Raw genomic sequence first — 21,546 nt, forward strand, 5'->3', positions numbered from 1 at the left:
TCCTGCATGGAAGCTATGAGGTAGATATAGATAAAGAATTGCAACTCCAAGACCTCCACTATACAGGGCACAAAAGTACAGTACTTAAAATAGTGCTATAAGCACTAGCCTCATCTGTGTCTCTTCAGAGAAAGCCCCCAGGCATTTATGTGCCTGAACCTTCAAGAAGAGTTCCAATAACTACTATTTAGAGAGCGTAGAAATGTGCAGTCTTTCCCCAGTCTGAATGTTTCTACAGTACCTTCCTGAGGCACCAAAATCCTGCTTCATGTGGCTGAGTTAGTTTGTCTAACTATCTGCACAAAAGAGCTCTCAAGTTCCTTCCAAATACACTATTTTACTGTCACATGCACTGTCTAGGTAAGTTTCACTTTTAAGCCTAAATGATGGGAACAGATTATAAAATACTCCTGTTTAAGGATTTGGGATACTTTTTAAGTGAATATAGCATTATGTTTAGCAGCAGGACTCTGGTCTCAGGATGTGCTGTTGGTCTTCTTGGAAGGCGAGAGTGAAAGTTTGAAATAGTTTTTACATAAGCCGTAGACTTGCATGTCAAGACAAGGCAAGGCGAGTACAGTGCCTAAACTAAAGCTACTATTCAAAATAAGAGGTTTGAGATATTATGGAAGAAGCATACTTAGACAAGTTAACAGTTCAGAGTATGTTAGAAAAGCTGTTTGATAACCTGTAGAGGAACTACAAAGAAAAACTGATGTGATATAGAAAAAAAGTAAGATTAATCATTGTAGCTAGCTCATGAGAAACACAGATATATAAAATCTGACATTATTTTACTTTGTGTAGCATCTGTTATTACTGTGGCAGTTCTGACAAATCAGAACTTAAAACAGGCCTTATTTTTATACTGCTCTGTTAGATAAATCTACTTCAAAAGTTAAGATCCAAAATATGACAACACTTAAAACTGACCAATTTTTATTGCAACACTAACATTGGTAGTTAAAAAAACAGGTAAGAAATATGAACACTAGCAAGGCTGGTGGTAATCAGTGAAGTAAATTAAACAATATCTACTTCATCTGTTTTTACAAAATACAAACAATTACTTCTGCAGTTAATGTTCATTGCTATTGCCTTATGCACCTGCATCTATTTTACTTTTTCTTGCAACATATTTTCCATACTGTTTTGAAAATTCTATGTTAACTGTTAAAACTTTAGCCTGAATCAAGGCAACTCTATCAACTGCTGTGGAACTAACACATTTTGCTTACACCTAATACACTGATTGTATTTACATTTTAACTGAGCAGTGATTCAATTAAAAAATGTGGAGATTACCCCAAATATACACAGTATATAAATCCCCTATCAGGTCTGGGACAAAAAAGCCATCCTGATGGACTCAGAAATCCAGGCAGCTGGAGGCAGCGTTACGAAGATGCTCTCTTCTGTTCAGAAAAGGGAGATTCATAAGCTTCCATTGGTGGGCAGGTACAAACCAGATGTTGATCTCCATATATGTCATCAATGCGAGCAATTGTGGGCCAAAACTTGCTTTCAGGCTTCACAAAAGGCTAAACACAGAAAAAGAATTGGCTAATTATTTTATCTGTCATACTAAGAAAATTTGTGCAAGTGTAATAGATGCTAGTTTAAGAATGAAAAATGCTGAAGTGGATTTTTAAAGGGAAATCATACCTCAAAGCTATTTGCAGTCCCTGAAATCTAACAAGGATGCTGGAATAGGGTTGGCAGTCAAAACAATACTTAGATTCTCAAAGAATGTAACCCTGTCTTCCAAAAAAGGCTTTCAAAGAAGCAGTTATCATGGGATTTAAAAAACAAACAAACAGTATCCTATGAATAACTGGCTAACAGATAGGAACCAAGGAAAAGTGGAGGAGATAGATAGCAAGATCTGTGCCACCTTGCTTTTCTCCCTTCTTTCAGATAATTTATATTGAGCAAAGTTCACAGTGCAATTAATTAAATTCTTCCTCTTTGAAATAGTAAATACCATTAAAGTAGATACAATTTGGTTTCAAGTGAGAAAAGTTACACATATAGTTAAGTTCTAAATCATCTGTTAAGATTCTGGAAGCAAATTTGGATAGTCCTCTGAAGATGTTTGACATGTCTGGTGTCCAGTTCCAATCTAGCCTTTTTTTGTAGTTGGCTCACGTTAGTGTTGTTTGAACCATGTGGCCCTTGCATCTTGTCAAACCTTCATTTAAGTTCTTTGGAGCAGAGCTTTGAACATGATATGGGGTGGTTTTGGGAGGCTCTGAACTGACTGGAATTCCAATGTGCTTTCCAGTAAGAATATCCAATATTGAAATGCTGAGATTTAGAAATCAAAGTTTGCACTCTATGTGTAGAGACTTTTTAAAGATTTTTTTCTTGAAAAACAAATTTAATAGGACTGCTGTAGAGCTCACACACTTTTAAAAATTCAGTAACATTAGAAAGGCTCTAAAGTTGTTACTCCTATCATTAGATTGGTTCTTCTACAACAGCCCAGAAAACCACAGAGCAGATGGCAAATTTACATATCACCAAATCATTAGGTTTCCATTGTTTACTCACCAGTGGGAAGGCTGCTGCTTCTCTGGAATAAGGACGATCCCACTTCGAAGAAGTGATACAGTTCAGAGTATGTGGTGACATCTACAGCAGAAAGATGTTAAGACATGTGAAATTACTGAGTTTAACTGACTGTGCTAGTGTGAACCATCCTTCAAATCCACATTACTACATACAAATAGTTGAGTTTAATGCCTAGAGGTTCTCTTGAGAATATAGTGTATCCGGAAAAAAAAAAGACATCTAAAACAGGAAGCAAGACAGAATCTCGATTTTTGAATTTGGCTAAAGATATTACTATCTGACATCTGAATATTCATCTAACTTTTTACTAAAAATTCCCCTGGCATTTAAAAATACAGTGCAGCATTAGAACAGTTACTGTGAAAATTGAACTAATAGCCTTTTTGTGCTATAGTTGCTAAAATATTTCTTTCTGTTTTTTATTTTACAGTTACTTTTAAGGCTGTTCAACCTCGCTTCTTAAATCAGATAAATAAGCATCTCTTCATCATTTTGAGAAGACCCAGAAACAGACACACAGATCATATGCTTCCTTAAATAACTTTCTCCAGTCTCTCAGTAAAGGCTAGACCTTTGACTTGGTGGGGGAGAGAATCAAAATTCAAATTTTGAAAAAGTTTTTAGAAAAGTAAAATTTCAGGAAGAAATTAGTATGGGATCCTTAACTACCATTCATGCTTGTGACATTCAACCTGGCAATGTTCACGCCAGCTTTTGCATGCAGTTATTTTTGCAGAGTATTGAAAAACTAGGAAGTGGTCTCAAAGGCTAAGTTATGTTGGTGACTTGATCTACGTGTCATCTTACCTTTAGTGGGTTAACTTGGGGGTCCATCCTGCCCTCCTCTATTTCAGCAATTTCTTGTCGAATATTGATCATTGCATCACAAAATCTATCCAGTTCTGCCTTGTCTTCAGACTCTGTTGGTTCAATCATAAGTGTTCCTGCCACTGGCCAGGACATGGTTGGAGCATGAAAACCTGATGAAAAAGAAATCCAGTCACTGACAACAGGTTATGATTTTATATAAGCATTAGCTAGCACAGATTTACAAATTTAGTCCTTTCTGTAACAGGACTCTTTACAGGACAGAACATACAGGTTGGCAGTATAGTTATAGAGGTGAGAGACTGTTCAAATATCTTAGTTTTGAACCCTGAAGTATTAGTCTATTGCGGTCTTTATGATAGAATTTAGAGTTACACGTGGATTTCATGATATGCTCTTAAAACCTGCACTTCTGGCTTTGTTAATTTTCAGCCCGAAATAATACTTCTTCCCAAGGTGATTGCTGTCCCCTTCTGCTCAATTCAATAAAAGTGTTTGTAACTTTACCTTCTTATGACAGGCTGAGTGGCAAAGTGTAGATTTGTCCAACTGAGAAACAAGATAAAAAGAAAAGGTGGTCTTCTCTCATGATTCCTATTCTGCACTAGTGCTAATTACAGCCTTGTGACACTTTTAGTCAGGTTGCAGGGGATGAAACTTAAATTTACCCAGACAACTCACCTTCATATGTATGGAAAAGTTTGTTTAAAGTGGTCCAGTCTATTCAAGACTGTAGCAGCCCTCTACAAAGATCAGGGAGGAATTTTTTGCTATCAAGACTTTTCGATTATTTATTTCACTGACAAGGTATTAAAACACTGGATAGTGTTTTACTACCCAGTAAAACAACTTTTACTCATAAGATGTTAGAAGCATAGTTGGAGGGTCAGCTGGAATCAAGCAGTTCAACAGTTCATCTTTTACAGTCACCAGAATCAACCAGATGCCTCAGAACAAATATAAACAGGTAATAGAGGGCATCTCTGGAGTGCCCAGCCCAGGGTGAACACTTTCACCTAGACTGTATGATGAAGCAGGTGTTCAAATCCCATTATCCTACTTCAAAAGCTTTTATGTTTATTTTCTATGCATGGCTGATGTAATCTTGGTTCCAGCCCACTTGCTCATGTTGCTGCACATCATGTCATCACAAATTTGAGAGGGCAGTTTATAGAAATGGGGAGGTAGCAGCAGACTCATAAGCAGTTACTATCACTCAGCTGATGCAAATAGCTCTCTAAGCCCTTAACGAACACGAGTACACAGAATCACAGCATGGTTGGTGTTGGAAGGCACCTCTGGAGATCTAGTCCAACTCCCCTGCTCAAGCAGGGTCACCTAGAGCAGGTTGCCCAGGACTGTCCAGATGGCTTTTGAATATCTCCAAGGATGGACACTCCTGAGATTATCATGGCAGATTCACCATCCAGAAGCACAGGACTGCAATGGTTTTGGTACTCTTTAAAAGAGGTTTAAGAAATTCTCACTTAACCTGCTATTTTAAAAAAGAAAAAAAAATCCTTTGTCTCACCATAATCCTGAAGTCTCTTAGCAAGATCTACAGCTTCAATATTTGCTGTTTTTTTGAAAGGTCTTGTATCCAAAATGAATTCATGGGCTACATAACCTGTAGACAAAAAAAGTATACCGTGCTTACTTGCTAGGAGAATACTGTAGTCTGCCAGTTTATTCTCATGGGTTTGGCAGAGAACATGGAAGAAAGACAAGTAAGAAATGTATACTCAGGGAAAAACTCAAACTTGAGAAACTGATAGGTAAGAGATACAATTCAGTATTTGAAGATTAGCCATTTCTGAGTCCCAGTATGTTAAGAAAAGGCCTCATTTTCTAAGATCAGAACTGGGAAGAGTGCTCAAAGCAGACTGCAATATTTACAAATACACTGAAAAATAATTAATTAGTTGTCTAGCACCATTTGGGTTCCAGGCTTTCTCTCAAGCTTCTCAAATTAGTAGTGTACAAGATGATCAGTTTCAAATTATGCAGGAGAGGAGCTCAAATCTGGTACTATATAGAGGCTAGAGGCAGATTCATTTAAACTTACATCCATTAGTCAGAAGAACCTGGTTTTATTTCATTACTGAACCTTTCAAAATTTGCAACTTCATTTGCTTCCATCACAAAATAGTATAGTCTCTTAAAATACAATCTGCAGATTCAACTAACATGTAGTCTCTTAAGGTTAAAGCATGCACACTTTGAATAGCATACATATTGGATTTAGAGTTTTTTGGTGCCATTCAACTTCAGCAAAAAGTAAAATATTATGCTGTGATAGTTACAACAATCTATCTTAATAGGTAATTCTTTCATCTCTTAAAGCAGGACAAAAATACTGAATAAGACAGAAGGACCACAGCTGGAACACATTCAAGAAAGGGTTGCACAGACTTGAGGAACTACAATGCAGCTGTAGTATTTTGCATTGCTAAAGGCATTCCCCCCCCTTCTCCCAAAGGAAAATAAGGGTGGGAATGAGAAGAGAAATTTATCGTCTTTCAGAGAAAATGTGTGCAAGGAAAAGTACAGGTCCAAAAATTTTTTCAAATTTTAATTGTTGTGCCTTTGGTTGTGGGATATTTGGAGGTCTCAACATTGCAGCTTCCCCTTTTTGCACTCTTTCATTAATCTGCTAATAGACTTTAAGAAGAACAATCTGATGCAGAAGTTCATTCTATCTTATGTCATTATTTCATCTAATTACAAATCAGCACTTTTTCTTCTACTTCTGCATCTCTCAGTTCCCTTGTGATACCGCTACACAACTAGTGTGGCAGGTTATTCCTCTCCTTATGAACTGCATCAGGAGAATGCTGAGATTCAGCTACCGCACAGTATTAAACAAGAGACCACATTACAATCCAACTTTTACATTAAAAGTTAGTTAGAAAAAAGTCATCTCAGTCACAAGAAAACAAGAAGTGTTCAATACTTGCCTTTTACTCCTCTGAAAAGGATTTTGTAGTGCTTCTCTAGCCTCTTTGCCATGTAGTTTGCATTTAATATAGCAATCTCAGAAGCATGTTTAAGACCCTTTCCTCCCATTGTCTGAAAGAGGAATAACACAAAGAAACAGATCTGAAAACCCCAAGCAACCTAAGCATGTTCTAGTAATGGGCAAACATGATAGGCAACAGCACCTTACGTCATCTGACTAATTATAAGGTAATCATGCAGCTATTATACTTAACTTCTCCATACTACACTAAGAGAAAAGCAATGGGCATTACTTCAGTGCAACTCTGGTATCTTGGGTACACATGGCTTATAAGACTGCTTATTACATAAGAGTATTTGCTTAAAACAGATGAGCAAACAATCCAAACCTTTCCTCAAACTAAATAGCTTTGAAGCAAATAGAAAAAAGTGAGTAGAACTCACAAATTTCATCAACTCCAAGACCTGTACATGCTGCCTGTCACCATCTTTATCCCCAGGGGAAGGGCAGTTCACAGAGCTGCCCAAAAAGCTATTTTTACTATATTTACAAATTATCCCAGCAACTCAAATTCTGCTTGCTGGTGCTGTGGATGACACTGTATATTAACAAAATTCAGAGCCAAATGAACACAGAAGTATACTTATTTCTCTGTTAACCCATGGTATAAAGTGCTGGAATTGAGTGGTGTCCGAATTTCCTAACACTACACCTAGAAGTTAAGTTGGCACAGAAGAATGGCAGAGCAGCCTTCAAGATAGTCCTTTCAGATGAGAAAGCCTAAACAGATGGTACTTTGCATTGTGAAGAAATAGCTTCTCTTAAATTTTACCACAGTTGTTTGAATATTCTGTAATAGGAACTGTAGTATTTTGTAACCACAGAAGTTGTACCAGCTGGTACTTGCTACTTTCAAATCCAGTGAGAGTTGGTTTGCCAGGGGTGGATGTTTCCAGGGCAGGTATCAAACTGATTATGAGATACTCTGAATGACATTGTCCTGAAGTTCACTATTGCAACTCTTTCTCTCACTGAAAGCTTTAAATAGTGTGCAGAACCCTAGAACACCCTCTTCTGAAATAGGATTTGAGTCTACATTCATCTCTTTTGGCTGACTACTTCCATGTATGTTACCAAATATTTACAGACTTAGCAGACTGCAAATCATTAAAAAATTATTTAGATCATGATCAAGTTGTCACACATCCAAAGTCAAAACTAAGTTCATTTTCCAAACTCAGTAAAATCTTCTGGAATTCAAGTTGTTCTCTTTTTAAACAGATTTTGGAAAGTTAAATATCGCACAGGTCAGATAACGCTATTGCAGCATACAGCCAAAAATACTCTAGGAAAAACTCTAATTACCAAGCAGCTCTTCAAATATGAAAACTTTCAAGTCAGAGACAGTGGAGAGGCAAGCCTGATGGCAGCTTTCTGTCTTATGGGCTTATTGTCCATGCCTCAAGAAATATTACAGACAAGAGACAGAAGAATCAAACAGGCTGCATATTTACAGCATATGTATTGCCATCCTTTCTATATTGGTAATTGCAACAGTCACAGCCCCACTGATGGCAATAGGTTGTTGTATTATTCTACTGCAAAACAAGGAGCTTCAAAGGATCTAAGCGATCTGTCATCATGATCACCATCTTCAGATGCATTACAGTCTGTGCAAATAGCATATAAAGAGTTACTCTTAGACTGTTTATGTGATTTCAGTGATAGGGGTCTTTAGACTCACTTAAACAGAAACAGACCCTCAGCTCATACTCCTTAGAAAAGTCTACCCACCTTGATATACACCCAAGATATAGGCAATATAGCGCTAGAACCCCAAGGTGCAGCACTGACAGTACCCAAAGGACATGCATCCTTATCCATCTGCATTCTGATGACAGGATGGGTAGGCAAGTAGGGAGCCAAATGTTTCTTCCTAAAACAAAAAAGCAAACAAACAAATAAACAAAATCAACGCTGATTTTAGAACTTAAACATACGCTTCTGTGTTATCATTCCTGGACAGCTCAGGTAGCCTCTTATACCTTCCATCCAAAGGAAGTCCACCAGGGACTCTAGTCTATGTCTTCTTCAACCGCAAGTATATTAGCACAGCTGGTGACAATGGAGGATGGTACTCAGTTTTCAATCTATTCATGCAGATATCAAAATCAAAATGATTTTTAAAGGAGTAGGATTGCCCTATAGGAAAGATTCCTGTTTATTTGCTCCTCATGCACTACCTCTGCTTTCAGGACTATATACAGCATCAGTTCTCAAAGCCCACAGACCATTTCTGCACCTACACAGAAAACAGGCTGCTGAGCCAGGTGTACCATATATAGTAAAGGGCCAGCACAAAAGTCAGGACTTGGGAGTACATGTGAACTTGTGATTCAGTGGATCAGGACCAACCTGACCAAAGACAAAAGCTTACAAACAACAGTACAGCTCTCACATACAGTGAACTGCCAATTGAGACTCACTAAGTTTGTTTTTATTCTAGAAAAGCTAGTAAAAAGCTACTCACACTCCTATTGGTCCCATTCCAGGTCCTCCTCCTCCATGGGGAATGCAAAAAGTTTTGTGAAGGTTTAAGTGAGAGACATCGGAGCCATAATCCCCAGGACGACAAAGACCCACCTGTGAAGGACATACTCTGTCTCAAAAAGTTCTTTACATACAAACTGATCTCCTAAATATTATTGCCCTTTAAAGCTTTAAGACCTGTTACTGCATTTAAGAAAACTAGGCTGTAAGAGGTGTTACATGCCTTTGTTTTCCTTTAACATGTTGTTTCATAAACAAGAACTGAGGCACACAGTATTTTTTGCTTTAGATATTCTTATTTATATGTAAAGACTTTTTGAAAAGGATTAAACAGACTAAGACATTTAAAATTCCCATTACTATTTTCAGCAAACTTTTTTTTTTTTATAACAGATCTCATAAATCTTGTAACAGATTTAGAGGAAAGCTCAGATAATTAAAGAGCTATTTCACCATCTAATTTTTACTACTGTTCTTGGAAGCCTCACCTCTCTCACCCAAACACTGTATAATCTTGTGGTGAAGCTATGTTACTTTTATTTATTCCAGTGAAAATACAGTCCCAATTGTAACAAATCTATATAATAGTTTTCACACCTGGGCATTCATATTTGCTCCATCTAAGTAAACCTGGCCTCCATGTTTGTGAACCAGATCACACACGTCTCCAATCTCCTCCTCAAACACACCGTTGGTAGAGGGGTACGTGATCATGATGGCTGCCAGGTTCTCCTTATGCTTATCCACCTGGAGGTGGGGGAAGACAGAGGACAAGGTCACTGAAGCTCATAAAGCTTCTCAATGGAGGATCTTTACAAAAACATGTAGGTAAGCCTATCAAGTGTTTTACAGGTGAGAAGCAAGTCTATCAGCAGGCAGTGTAAGTCACCAACAGCAAAAGATACTGACCTCTTTCCTTCAGCAGTCTCTATGGAAAAAAAAATTGGATGTCTTAACAAGCCAGAATTTTAAATTGGGGAAGAAGGCATGATACAAAAAGACGTACGTATGATCACTTCTGAGAGACTTTAAAACAAGCTAGGTTCAACATTTAGTGTTCAAAGGTAATGTGATCAAGTGACCATCCCCCTACTTTCAGCAATACATTTCTATTATTACCATAGGAGCCTGCTCAAATATATATTTTTAGAAACGTGTCCAGCTAATCCCTTGGATTCTCAAGATTCACCTGCAGCCATTCTACTCAAAAAAGCCAAAAAAAGTTGCCTAGCAACATCTTCCTCAGTGGAGGTGGGACTGAGCTTCTCTAAGTGAAGGCTAAAGTGCAACTACAAATGTTTGAGACTCATGAACATGCTTCATTCATTTCAGATACTGAATGTAGAAGAAAAAGCTCTGCTGTAAAAGAGCCTACTGTGTAAAAAGACTTGCTCAGCCACTCCTGCACAAAAGATCCACAAATTACAAGTGTCACAAGGCTTGTGTCTGAGTTAGCAAAAAAGGAAGGAATTACTTATCCTTTTCAAGCGTGTATTCACTATTTTTTTGCCCTATTTTCTCTCAGGAAAAAATCTGATTCAGCTGCCAACGCTATTACCTGTAGAGGAAGAGAAGTGTTTGTGTCTTGAACATTAAAGCTGATTAAATACTCACCATTGCTTTTAAATGGGCAATGTCAATGCTCCCATTTTTATCCACTTCAATTGGCTGAATCTTCATCCCTGCCATTTGTGCACTTGCTGGATTTGTACCATGAGCAGATTTAGGAATAAGGCAAACCTTAAAAGGAAAAAGAAGCAGGGTCTAAAGCATAAGTAATTATAAAAATCTTAAGGCAGTGTTGGTTATCCTCAGCTGCAATTCATTACCAAAGTTTTCTAAAGGGAGCCTAAGTGAATGTTTACGGGCAAAGTGCCACTTGCACTAAAGGCTGCAACTCAGTTTTCTTTGGAAAAAAAAAGAAAAACATACAAGCAGCAGTGTCAAAATACCCATTAGCAGAATCAAGTTTCATTTGCTGCTAAACTCACATTTAGGGTTGCTTTTCCACAGCATTATTTCAGGTATTCACACTTAAGGATTTTTTTCTTTTCACACATTTTTTTTAAAAAGTAATCAGCTTCCATACATACCGTGACTGAAAGGAAAAAATATCCTAATGCCTACTTCCCACTATATTTTCAGTTGAATTCCAAAGCTTTTTCTTCTGTATTCTATTCAAAACAGATCTTAGCCTGAAATATTTTGGCTAGAGCTAAGAAGTTTAGGAAGGCTGCTCTTATTTTCTAAATAGCTCATTTAAAAAATATATATATATATTTATTTAAATAAATGTAGGTTTTTGTTGCTGTTAATTAGGAAAATAGAGCTCAGGATGTTTCCAGACTTTTACAATGACCTCCACCACACTTAAAGACAATAAGTGTACCCTTTCTTACAACAAAACAAAACAAAACAAAAAAACAACAAAAAAAACTTATTCAGTGAGGATACTGAAACATTTTTCTAATATGATTCTCTTTCGGGGATGAATTTACAACTAGTTCATTAAGTAAATAAGTTATTAAACCTTAGCTGCATTAAATAGTTGATGGTAAGACACTTTATAAGAAAAACTGCATTATGAACCCTATCTGATGTCCCATAGAGATGCTAAGATAAACGTTAGTTACACTAAAACTTCAAAAGCTAGCCAAAGAATTAATCAGTCTATCTCAGCACCTGCATATTTTCTGTGCTTGCAGTGAAATATCAATATTTTACTATGCAACCACGCTGTAAAGAAATATACAAGGATCCCAGTCCACTGGTGGAATGCAGTGTGGTCTATACTGTGTCTACTGCATCAATAGCAATTTTAACTGTACAGCAGAAATGTAAAGGTCTTGCTGGGTTGCATCTGCAGCCACTGGACACAGAAGTTATTGATCAGGCAGCAAGGCAATAAAGCAGACAGATGTTGTGAGCTGTGTAAGAGTAATTCCAACATTTTTTTCCACGAGGGGGCACCAAACCCAAATGAGGCTGATATTGATTGATAGGAAAGAGAGTAAAGCAGCTGATCAAGCTTCTTTTAAAGCAAAAGCCCTAGCTAACTTCTTAACATCTGCTCTGCAGAGGAAGCTAGTGAGACATCTCTACTTTCTGTAGAATGGTGCATATTTGAAAAGAAACAGGTATTAAGTGAAGCAGTCCTGAACTTGTTATTAACAAGTGCAGGCATTGTTTTGTAACTAGCAGCAGCAAAGCCATAGTGTCACGTATTAAACTTCAAAATAGTCCAAATCTGGGTGACAGTGATACCACTCTACCCTTAAGCATTACACATCCTCTTCTGTTACCTCTTTATGGGTCTAACACAAAGATTAGGCTACCTGCCAGCAACAAACCCTGTCATACGACCTTCTCTTTTTGACTACTGCTCTAACTTTCATACTGTCTATGCTAGGCTTTCTCTTCATTTTGCACCTACCTACCTGCCATGCAGATATGGAATAAAGATAACAGAAGTCTAAATAACATACACTTTTTACATCAATTGAAGACTAACAGCATGACTTTAAAATAGTATAATTTAACATCTTTGTCACTAAGCCTTTAAGTAAGGATAGCTAAAAGAACATTCCTTCATAATACGATCTGAGAAGTTTTGCATCAAAGATCTAATTTTACCAAACAGCTGTTTAGAATAAACACTGCTACAAAATAGGTTGAATAAATGGTGTGGACAACACCAATACTTCTGTGCTATGGCTACTTCTGGCCAGCCCAGGAGAGAAGGTAACTTCAGTTTAAGAGTCAACATCTTATGGTATCTTGTATGAAAAAAGAGAAGCAGCAACATGGATGATCATAAAATAACTATCTCTGTAATAAATTTCATCCTAATTTCACTTCAGAATGAGAAAAAGTACTTATGGACCAAAGCTTGTAACCACAATACTTAATGGCAATGGATGAATTTCAGATACATCTCTGTTAATAGTTCTTGGTAATTCCACTTCTTGGAATAAATAATAAAATAATATAATAAAATAAATAATAAAACACTGTGGATCCTTTTGCATGACATCATTGATGTAGGATTTGTTGTCTCTTCAACCTAATAAAAGTTAGTTAGAACTTTCAATATCAATACACTTAATAATTCTCTTGCTGAACCAGAAATTAAATATTATGGGTACTGAGATTTTATGGTAGCAATTGTGTCAGACCAGAATGAATCGTCAGAGGCTCAGCTCCAGGAAGTCTGAGGTGAACTTGGTACAATGAAGAAACAAAGAAAGACAGAGAGAAACAAACTAACACTCATTGTTCAGTTTTAGGTAGTTCCCTCACACAGAGATTATAGCCTCCAAGAGGTCAGGCCAACTACCCGTCCCTAGCCTCTGAGTAGGCAAATGAGTTCCAAAGTTAAGTTCAGAATTAAGTTCAGAAATATGGATATTATCGTAATAAGCACTTCTTCTTATCATTTAAGCCTGAAAGTGTGAAAGAGGAAGATCTAGCTGATCTCAGATTTCCAAGAAGTTTTTGATGTGGTCCCCAAACCAAAGTGTTTAAACTAATTTCCAATGGGATAAGTGAGAAAAGTCCACACAGGCAAATACTTCATTAAAATAAAGAAAAAAAGATAGATGGTCAGTTTTTGCTATGGAGAAAGGTCATCTAATAGAATGCTGTATTCTACAGTATGGAGATCTGTCCTGGGTCCCTGGGATTTCAACTTATTCATAGTTGATTTAGAAAGAGATGAATAGCGAGGTGACAAATATCCTGATCAAAAATCCAAGATTATTCAGGACGCTAATAAAAAACTGATGGCATAGATGAGAAAAGATCCCACAGTACTAAGTGATGGGCATGAAAATAGAAGATATTGAACACAGATACATCTAGAATAATATGTAAGAGAACAAATCTTAACATTATATAACAGTGATCATAATTTTGAACCTACTGCCACTCAGAAAGATCTTGCAGCATTGAGAGAAAAAACAGCATGTTAAAAGTTAGAAAGGAAAAGAGAACAAAGGAAAAGGGGCAAAGAAATGGTGATGATAATCAAACCTTTAAGATGGCTTTTGTGAGACAGAAGAACAAATAACTGGAATCAACTAGGAAGACAGAATTGAGGAAGAACATAATAAAAATTTCAGCATTAACACATTGTTTGTAGTCTGAATAGGGGATAATAGTGCATCATCTTTGAAGAGTGAGAACGTATTGGATAAAATTATAAAAAAGTTCAAAAAAATAAGAGGAATTATTTCTACATATAATGCAGAATGAAGCCACAGACATTTTTCTCCAAGATGCCGTAAATATCAAAAGTTTGATCAAATTTAGTGGAAGAAAAATCCATGAACAGCACCTTTGGGTCAGAAAGTTCCTGAACTGCAAGTAAGTGGATACTGGAAGCCTGTTCCGGGTAAGTATTGTGGTATGCTTGCTATCATCTCTAAAGTGTACAAGAACTCCATTTCGGTAAGTTTCTACAGTACAGTTGAGAAGTGATTCCTTATGGTCAAAGTTTCAGGTGGTTAGTATAAAAGGTAATAAAGAAAAACAAAACCAAAAAAAATCCAAGCCTTTTGACTCAAACATTACCTATATACGATTAGCCTAACTAATCACAACCAAATTACATTTTTCATCCATGGTATTGTGGCCTGGGTGAAGCAAGGTTATCTCTGTAGAGGGATGTAGTTATTAGATCATTTGAATGGACAAGAATTGGATGAACCCGGAGATTTTTATGAATCTGTTTTATGTGCCACGGTACACCAGAACCTTGTCTGCTACTTCTGTCAGGAGTGTTCAGTGACTGTTCTGGGAGCAGGCTGATGTTCCAAGCATTACAAGTTTTAGATACTCAATTCTTATTCCATTTATATTTAAAAAACTGGGGAAGGAATGTCATAGCATCCTAAAAAATCAGGAAACTGTCATTGCCCATTTTATTTCTAGGACATGGACATCTGGGCCAGATTCATCCCAGTGAATCTCTGAGTCATACTTCAGCGAAGTCCTGTTCCCACTGACTGTACAGAAAAGGAAGACTTTGAAGATGGTACACATGATCTGTGAGGGAAGCAGGGAAGGCTGAAGACTTGTGGCAGACTAGGAAACAGAACTCATGTTTCTCCAGTCCTTGGCCAATCCTAGTTACTGCACCATCCCTCCTTTTTCTGTTTCCCACCCAAAGTTCCTCCCCATACAAGTGTGGACACTTACACTTCTATTACGTTCTCCCTTTGCATTCAGATAAGCCTTGATTGCAGCCAAACCTGCATATTCTCCTTGGGCTCCACTGCAAGAAGAACACAAAGCCTGTTATGCAAACATATAAACCAGAATGTACCAGTACATTACTGAAACTTCAAAATTATCCTGTCCTAATCCTTCTTATTGACTTTCAGCAAGTGTCAGCAAATTAAAAGAGATACAGCTTAAATTACAAGTGCACAAGCATTGATTAACAGCTCCTGCATCTTTTTCAAACAGTACATGGAAAAACATTATGGTGTTTTATATTCTAACAGCACTAGGCTCAATCCCTTTGGTTGTCGAGTTGATCCCCATTTCTGACCCAGCAGGAGGCTGCTTTCTTCACTAGAGAGAGGAAAACTAGTCTGAAATGCATGGTAAAGCATAATATATATAGCCATACAAGCATAAGAACTTTCTGGTGGGACCCCAAGAGTCTGAATAAGTCCTTGCTACTCATTTTGTAACCAAAACTACTAAAGATGATAAAGGCGGCGGCAACAGTGCTCATTCAATTCTCTTTTAATTATTTCAGTGAGTATGCAGATCCCAGGGATTCTCCAGTCAAATCTAGTATTACATAGTGCATCAAATAGCACTTTCAACAACACTAAAGAAGCCGGCTCACTCCAGTTTCAAAATTTTGCCAATATCCTTGTATGAACTAAACTTAACATCACCATTTTAAACAAGCAGCAGTGAAGGAGCCAGCCTTCAAAGAGAAGAAAACATGAAAAAAAATGATTAAAAGAATTGAAAAGACCAAGATTGACTACTATCCCTAAAGGTTAAACTTTTAGAAGAAAACAGACAAAATAAGATTCTGCAGTTTTGACAAAAACAAATCTTGTTGTCACAGCCTTGCATTCAAGATTTTGTTTGTGAAATTTAATTCCAGAAACTTCATCCATTTTTTGGCTAACAAATTGTTCTTAGAGATAAGTTTTTTGAGCCATGTTAAGGAGTAGCTGTTCAGTAAAAACTTTTCGACCTGTTTGGTTGGAAGGAGATTGCATCATAGCCTGTAATTTCACACAGATCCTTCTCCAGGTCCTTGAAAAGCTGCTGATATCCTTCAGCCTGATCCAGAGGCACAAAAGGGTGGATGTTGGCAAACTCCTTCCACGTGATAGGCTAAAAAATAAATAAGTAAATAAAAGGCTGTAATATGAAATTCTGAATATATATGTGTTTGTATCTGCTGGAATCAAAAGAATTAATGCTAAGAGGCAAGGTGCTCTAGCTTTTAGGCAATAATGCTTATAAAAATAATTTCTCAACTAAAATTTAAAGATTCATTAATTTGAAGACAACTGTTTTGTTGTTAAAACTCTATGAACGAAAGAAAAGCTGCTTTGTGCTCAAATAAAAAAATCAAAGCATTTCTTCAGTAGCAAGGTAAACTCCTGGCCTCAACATAGGACAATTTCCATTAACCTTTTTTTAAAACACTTAGTGCGGCTTCTGTTATCACCAATGCCAAAAATCCTTGGTTTCTCCTTCCACAACACCTACATTTAAATAGAACTCTGACCACAAGGGAAAAGGAAAGGACCAAAGTGGAGTAGTAAATGAGCTAACACTCAGTTAGCTGCACGCAGCTCTGTTGCTTTTCAATTTAATTAGAAGGGACTATACCAGACAGAAACAAGTGGAAGGACAAAATGCATAGAAGGGATTGAGAGAAAAGGGACAGAAGAAATCTACTGAAAGATCAAAGCAAGCCAACCAGGAGAGAGCAGAGGAAACCCATTCAGAGCCAGAGAGTTCTCAGTACCCCCAAAAGGCATAGCCAAGGCTCTGCTTCCTTTGCTACTACAAACTGGAAAAATGAAGGTAGTCAGAAACTGCAGTTCATCAGATGAAGAAAAGGAGTGCTAACCTAAGAACTGGCAAATAGACAAAGAGCTATGAATTGTCAATCTTTTTGTATTCCTGAGAATTTATGGCAAGATTTGTAAAGGAGCTAGAAATCATGTATGGCAATACCACTTAAATTCAACAGGAGTCTGATGCCTAATTCCAAAAGTTATTTTCATAACCTTTTTTCAGAATGAAGTCTTCAAAGACAATCTTTTGGTCTCAATGCACTCCTACAGCACTTCTTGAAACTTTCTTTTTTTTTCCTACCAGAAAAGGGAATTGATGCTATTAGCTACTTCCAAATCTATTTTCTCAGTTGGTGTTTTAGATCAAAAGCAGTCTGTACTTCTAATACCTATTATGACCCTGCTTGACTGGCTAGATAGTTTATTTCAGGTGATTTTCAAATAAGGCAGTTTTTTACAACTTACTGTAAGTTCAGCTGAACTATTGAGCTTCATTGTACAGGAACCCTAAAAATACAAACACATGTATCAGTGTATGCATAATTATATATGTATGATGACTAATTTCTTCTTTTTGGTAAATACCTACCAAAGGAATCATGCTATGAACAAGGGAAATATCTTTGTTTTCCAATCTTTTCATGTACCGGACAATATTTGTTTCGGAGTGATAGCTGAAGAATACAAAATGTGGCGTTAAGGCAAGCAGATTAACGAAACAAGCTGGCTGATCTGTGCTCTAACATAGGAAATGGCATAAAAAAGAATTAAGATTGAATAGCCCTCCCCTTTTTAATTTTTATTATATATTAGGTACCTCTTTCCAAATCAGTATTTTATGTCTGCTAAGAACAATTTTGAAGAAAAACATCTATTATCATTTACTCATAAACATGGTCATTAGATATGTAATATAAAGGTTCTACTAAGTCCAGCAATATTACATCCGCAAATACTTGCTTGTAGGATGTAGCAGACTAATGGACAAACACATGCTCCAAGTGACCAAGAGTATTGCTTTGCTCATTTAAAACTTGAAAGTTAATATAAAAAAGCTACCAAATAGATAGTTTTAGAGTAATGAGTGACCCTGCGCATACAGATGTAAAACTCCAGCTGACCACAGTACAAAAGAGAGATACTTTCAGATTCCATTAAAATAGCAGATATACAGTAACTTCACAAACCTGTTGAAAACTTGATGTGTCAAGAATTTGGAAGTTCTCTTAAATGGGGTGCTGAGAATACCTTTTGTTTCCTCACCCATACTCTCAGCAACTAGTTCCTTTGACACAAAAAAACACAAAGTCAAGTATCTTCACAGAAATATTTCTTCTCATAGTCAATTATCATCAGAACTCGCTTACACTATCAGCTTACCACAAAATTTAGACAGTTCTTTAGATCATGAACTTCATTAGCATACATACCTGTACGTATCTAGCATATCAACAGCTTTATATTAAAAAGAGTATGGGATCTCAGTAAAGCACATCTTGGAAGTGTTGCTGCTAAATGCCAAAGATGCGCAACAAAATTCCAGTGGGAGAGAAATAATTTACCACAATGTCCCAACACTCACAAAACAACTAATGGCCTAAACACGAGTTGACCCAAGGAATTAAGCATCGTAACCACAGAATGGCATTACTCAGTTACATAGATCATTGTTATCTCATCCTCTTCTTAACGGAAGATTCGAAATTGTCAGTATATAATAGTCATCCTACAGGCAATCACTGCCCCAACGAGCAGTTTTGGTTTTCACTGAATTACTGAAACATTCAGATTAATTTAATCCATATCATCTACTGTCTACTTACAGCTGAAGACTCACAACCAAAAATCCATAATATGTCATCTAGGTCTTTCTCATTTACAGTTTCATCAAGTGATACTCCCAGCTATGGATAAAACAACAGTAATTACTCAGAGCTCTCAAATTCAGGGGTATAGTGCTTTTTCCTTGTCCAGAAAAACACTCCAGAAACATAGGAGAAAAAACAAACAAGATGACCCCAACCCACCTAATAGTCTGCAAATGTCACTTCATTTTATATAATAGATATGTAAGTGTATTTTTTACATGCAATTTTCCAGTTCCTATCTTTTCTTTCCCTGGCTAAACCATCCAAGTGGTATGTTATAGCTTCAAAACCTGTAGCTTCCCTTCCAACATTTCTGTCTAAGCATTTTCCATTTAATAGGAAGATAGCCCATTTTGCTATTCCTCCCCATCTCCCCCCCCCCTGCATTTTAAAGAACGCATTAGACTCTGCAAAAAGCCTTTACATGCCTACTAAAACATGGTTTAGACTTCAGTCTCTGTCTTTAAATACTTCCACAGAACCTGAATTCTGGAGGTCATCTAGCATTTCAGGGATATTGCTAAGTTTTAGAGTTTCTCCACTCTAGCCTTTCGTAGCATATTTAAATTGAAGCAAATAGCTATTTTTTTTAAATAGGCAAGAAATGAACAGCAATGAGTATTTCCAGAAGCTGAGTACATCGCTTAATAATTTCATTCTTCATATTATCTTTATAATTGAGTGAGGTATCTAAGCAAATTAGCAAAAGGACTTAACAACTACTTTTGTTCCATTTAGCACATGTAACGACAAGAAACAATGTAAAAAAGGTCATGCTATAAAATTTCTTAAAGGGTTAGAGATTTGCTTACTCTGCCATCACTATAAATCCGAAAATTTATTTTTCTAAGAGCTGCCCTGTCCAAAACCTCTTTGACTGAACATCCACACGTGATCGTCAAGGTATCAAAGAACAGATCATGATGTAGTTTATGACCAGCTCGCCTGAGACCTGTAAAAACATAAGTTAATTCTATTAGTTGCTATATTACTTGGGTATACAATACTGCCATAACAATGCTACATCTCTCTCTTAAGTAAATGCTATTAGATGATAAAGCAAGACATTTCCCTTGTTTACATAGCAATGAAATCATTAGCTTTCTAGTGAATGCCACTGTGCATGAAATGCATCTAAATAAGGTTGAGACCTAATTAATAATACATATAGAATCTACCTAAGATCTTCCTGATACACCAGATTTGCAATATATTGTAGCAGAATTGGTATATGAATGGAATAAGGACAAAACCCCACAAGGTTGGAAAGAAAAACGACATTATATAAATGTATACTAGCTATCACGGGGTTTGGCAAAAGAAGTCAAGAGGCTTAGAGTTTTACACACCAGCAACAGCTCTTCAGACTAAGCTGGCAAATAAAGCATGGGTAATTTGGACAATCCTTCCTCAACTCCCAGCACCAGTCGACACAGTTCCTTTTGAGAGCAACGGTAGCCATGCTGGTCAACAACAACAACAGCCACCGCACCACACTGCACCGCACTGCTGCAATCACCATCTACTACTACAGCGTCCTTCAAGCTTGCTGAGGTCAGGGTCAAGACCAGACTGTACATTACCACCTCAACCAGCTTAATACAACCGTTATTACTGTTTTAGTACAGTTAATCTTCACTCATGGTATGGAAAGACATATTCCCAAGTATTTTTTTCCCAAGGGAAGCAAGAGGTTTCGTGTAGTCATACTGGTATTGAACTTCCCCAATTTAAAAACCAATGGTTGCTAGAGCCCCCTATAATTACTAATAAAATCCATTGGTCAGATCATATGGAGTATGGCTGTCATTGCTGGACCCTTTGACATATGCACTGAAACCCTCTGCTGATCACAAATATTTTTATTAACAGCAGCAGTTGCACTAGATAAATAGTATGTTTATCCAGCTGTGCTGGATTTACTTTTTGAATCCAGACATTCTTCAAACACCTGTATTGCAGCCATTTGTATAAAATGGGAGAGAAGTATTCAGCCAGGTTTTGTCAACACAGCAAAACACAAAGATTCTGTGCTCTCAGCCAGCTATTAAGCTTTGGGATTTCAGGGCTCATAGCACTATGGTTCTACACCCAGTTTAACTGTAGTGTTTCTATTTCTTTAATCTCATCTATTAACTATACTTGCAGATGCTAGTAATACCCTGTGCAGATTTCTGCAAAACAGAATGATCTAGTAAGTTAAGTGATTAAACCTGGAAAACAGCATTTGAATCTTATCAGCCAGAGACTTGCTGTGTAGACTTCTCTTAGTTTCCCAAGGAAATAGAATTAATACTTGCAAGCTCATATCATATAGCTACCTAATTCTTGGATTTCATTGTCAAAAGGATATAAATATATTAGCCATGGATTTTGAATAAAAATGTTATCTCTACAGTTGAGAACTAAGACACATCAGCTGGCAAAAGACTTATGGCTGGTATTTAAGAAGGTATAAGGATTTAAGATCAGTTTCTGTAATCTTTCACCTAAAAACTCACCTTCAGCCAAGATTAGAGTAGCATTATGCACCCGTCTTGCAATATGCCTTAATCCATCAGAACCATGGTAGACACCAAACATGGCTGCCATGTTAGCAAGAAGAGCCTAAGATCCAAGCACATTTTACAACATTATTATTACCAAAGGTTATTTCACGTTAGTTTAGTAGGAAGTTTCTTTAGCACCCAGAGACAGCTGTATATCC

At 36.9% G+C, this 21,546-nt stretch overlaps 1 protein-coding gene across 1 annotated transcript in view; it reads right to left on the bottom strand.

Moving 5' to 3' along the window:
• Window positions 1-940: 940 nt before the first annotated feature.
• The window catches only part of GLDC (glycine decarboxylase), a 42,643-nt gene continuing 22,037 nt past the window's right edge, over window positions 941-21,546 (bottom strand). Inside the window, exons 9-25 of the mRNA XM_067315588.1 lie at window positions 21,341-21,446; window positions 19,652-19,791; window positions 18,795-18,875; window positions 18,159-18,256; window positions 17,561-17,645; window positions 17,437-17,478; window positions 16,134-16,276; window positions 15,110-15,185; window positions 10,526-10,651; window positions 9,509-9,658; window positions 8,892-9,004; window positions 8,156-8,297; window positions 6,360-6,471; window positions 4,934-5,029; window positions 3,382-3,554; window positions 2,554-2,634; window positions 941-1,541 (exon numbers count right to left, since the gene is read on the bottom strand). Coding sequence (XP_067171689.1) covers window positions 1,398-1,541; window positions 2,554-2,634; window positions 3,382-3,554; window positions 4,934-5,029; window positions 6,360-6,471; window positions 8,156-8,297; window positions 8,892-9,004; window positions 9,509-9,658; window positions 10,526-10,651; window positions 15,110-15,185; window positions 16,134-16,276; window positions 17,437-17,478; window positions 17,561-17,645; window positions 18,159-18,256; window positions 18,795-18,875; window positions 19,652-19,791; window positions 21,341-21,446 — 1,908 coding nt within the window. The 3' untranslated portion in view covers window positions 941-1,397. The remainder of the gene's footprint in view (window positions 1,542-2,553; window positions 2,635-3,381; window positions 3,555-4,933; window positions 5,030-6,359; window positions 6,472-8,155; window positions 8,298-8,891; window positions 9,005-9,508; window positions 9,659-10,525; window positions 10,652-15,109; window positions 15,186-16,133; window positions 16,277-17,436; window positions 17,479-17,560; window positions 17,646-18,158; window positions 18,257-18,794; window positions 18,876-19,651; window positions 19,792-21,340; window positions 21,447-21,546) is intronic.

The sequence above is a fragment of the Apteryx mantelli genome, chromosome Z (assembly GCF_036417845.1).
Source record: "Apteryx mantelli isolate bAptMan1 chromosome Z, bAptMan1.hap1, whole genome shotgun sequence".
Classification (NCBI taxonomy): Eukaryota; Metazoa; Chordata; class Aves; order Apterygiformes; family Apterygidae; genus Apteryx; species Apteryx mantelli.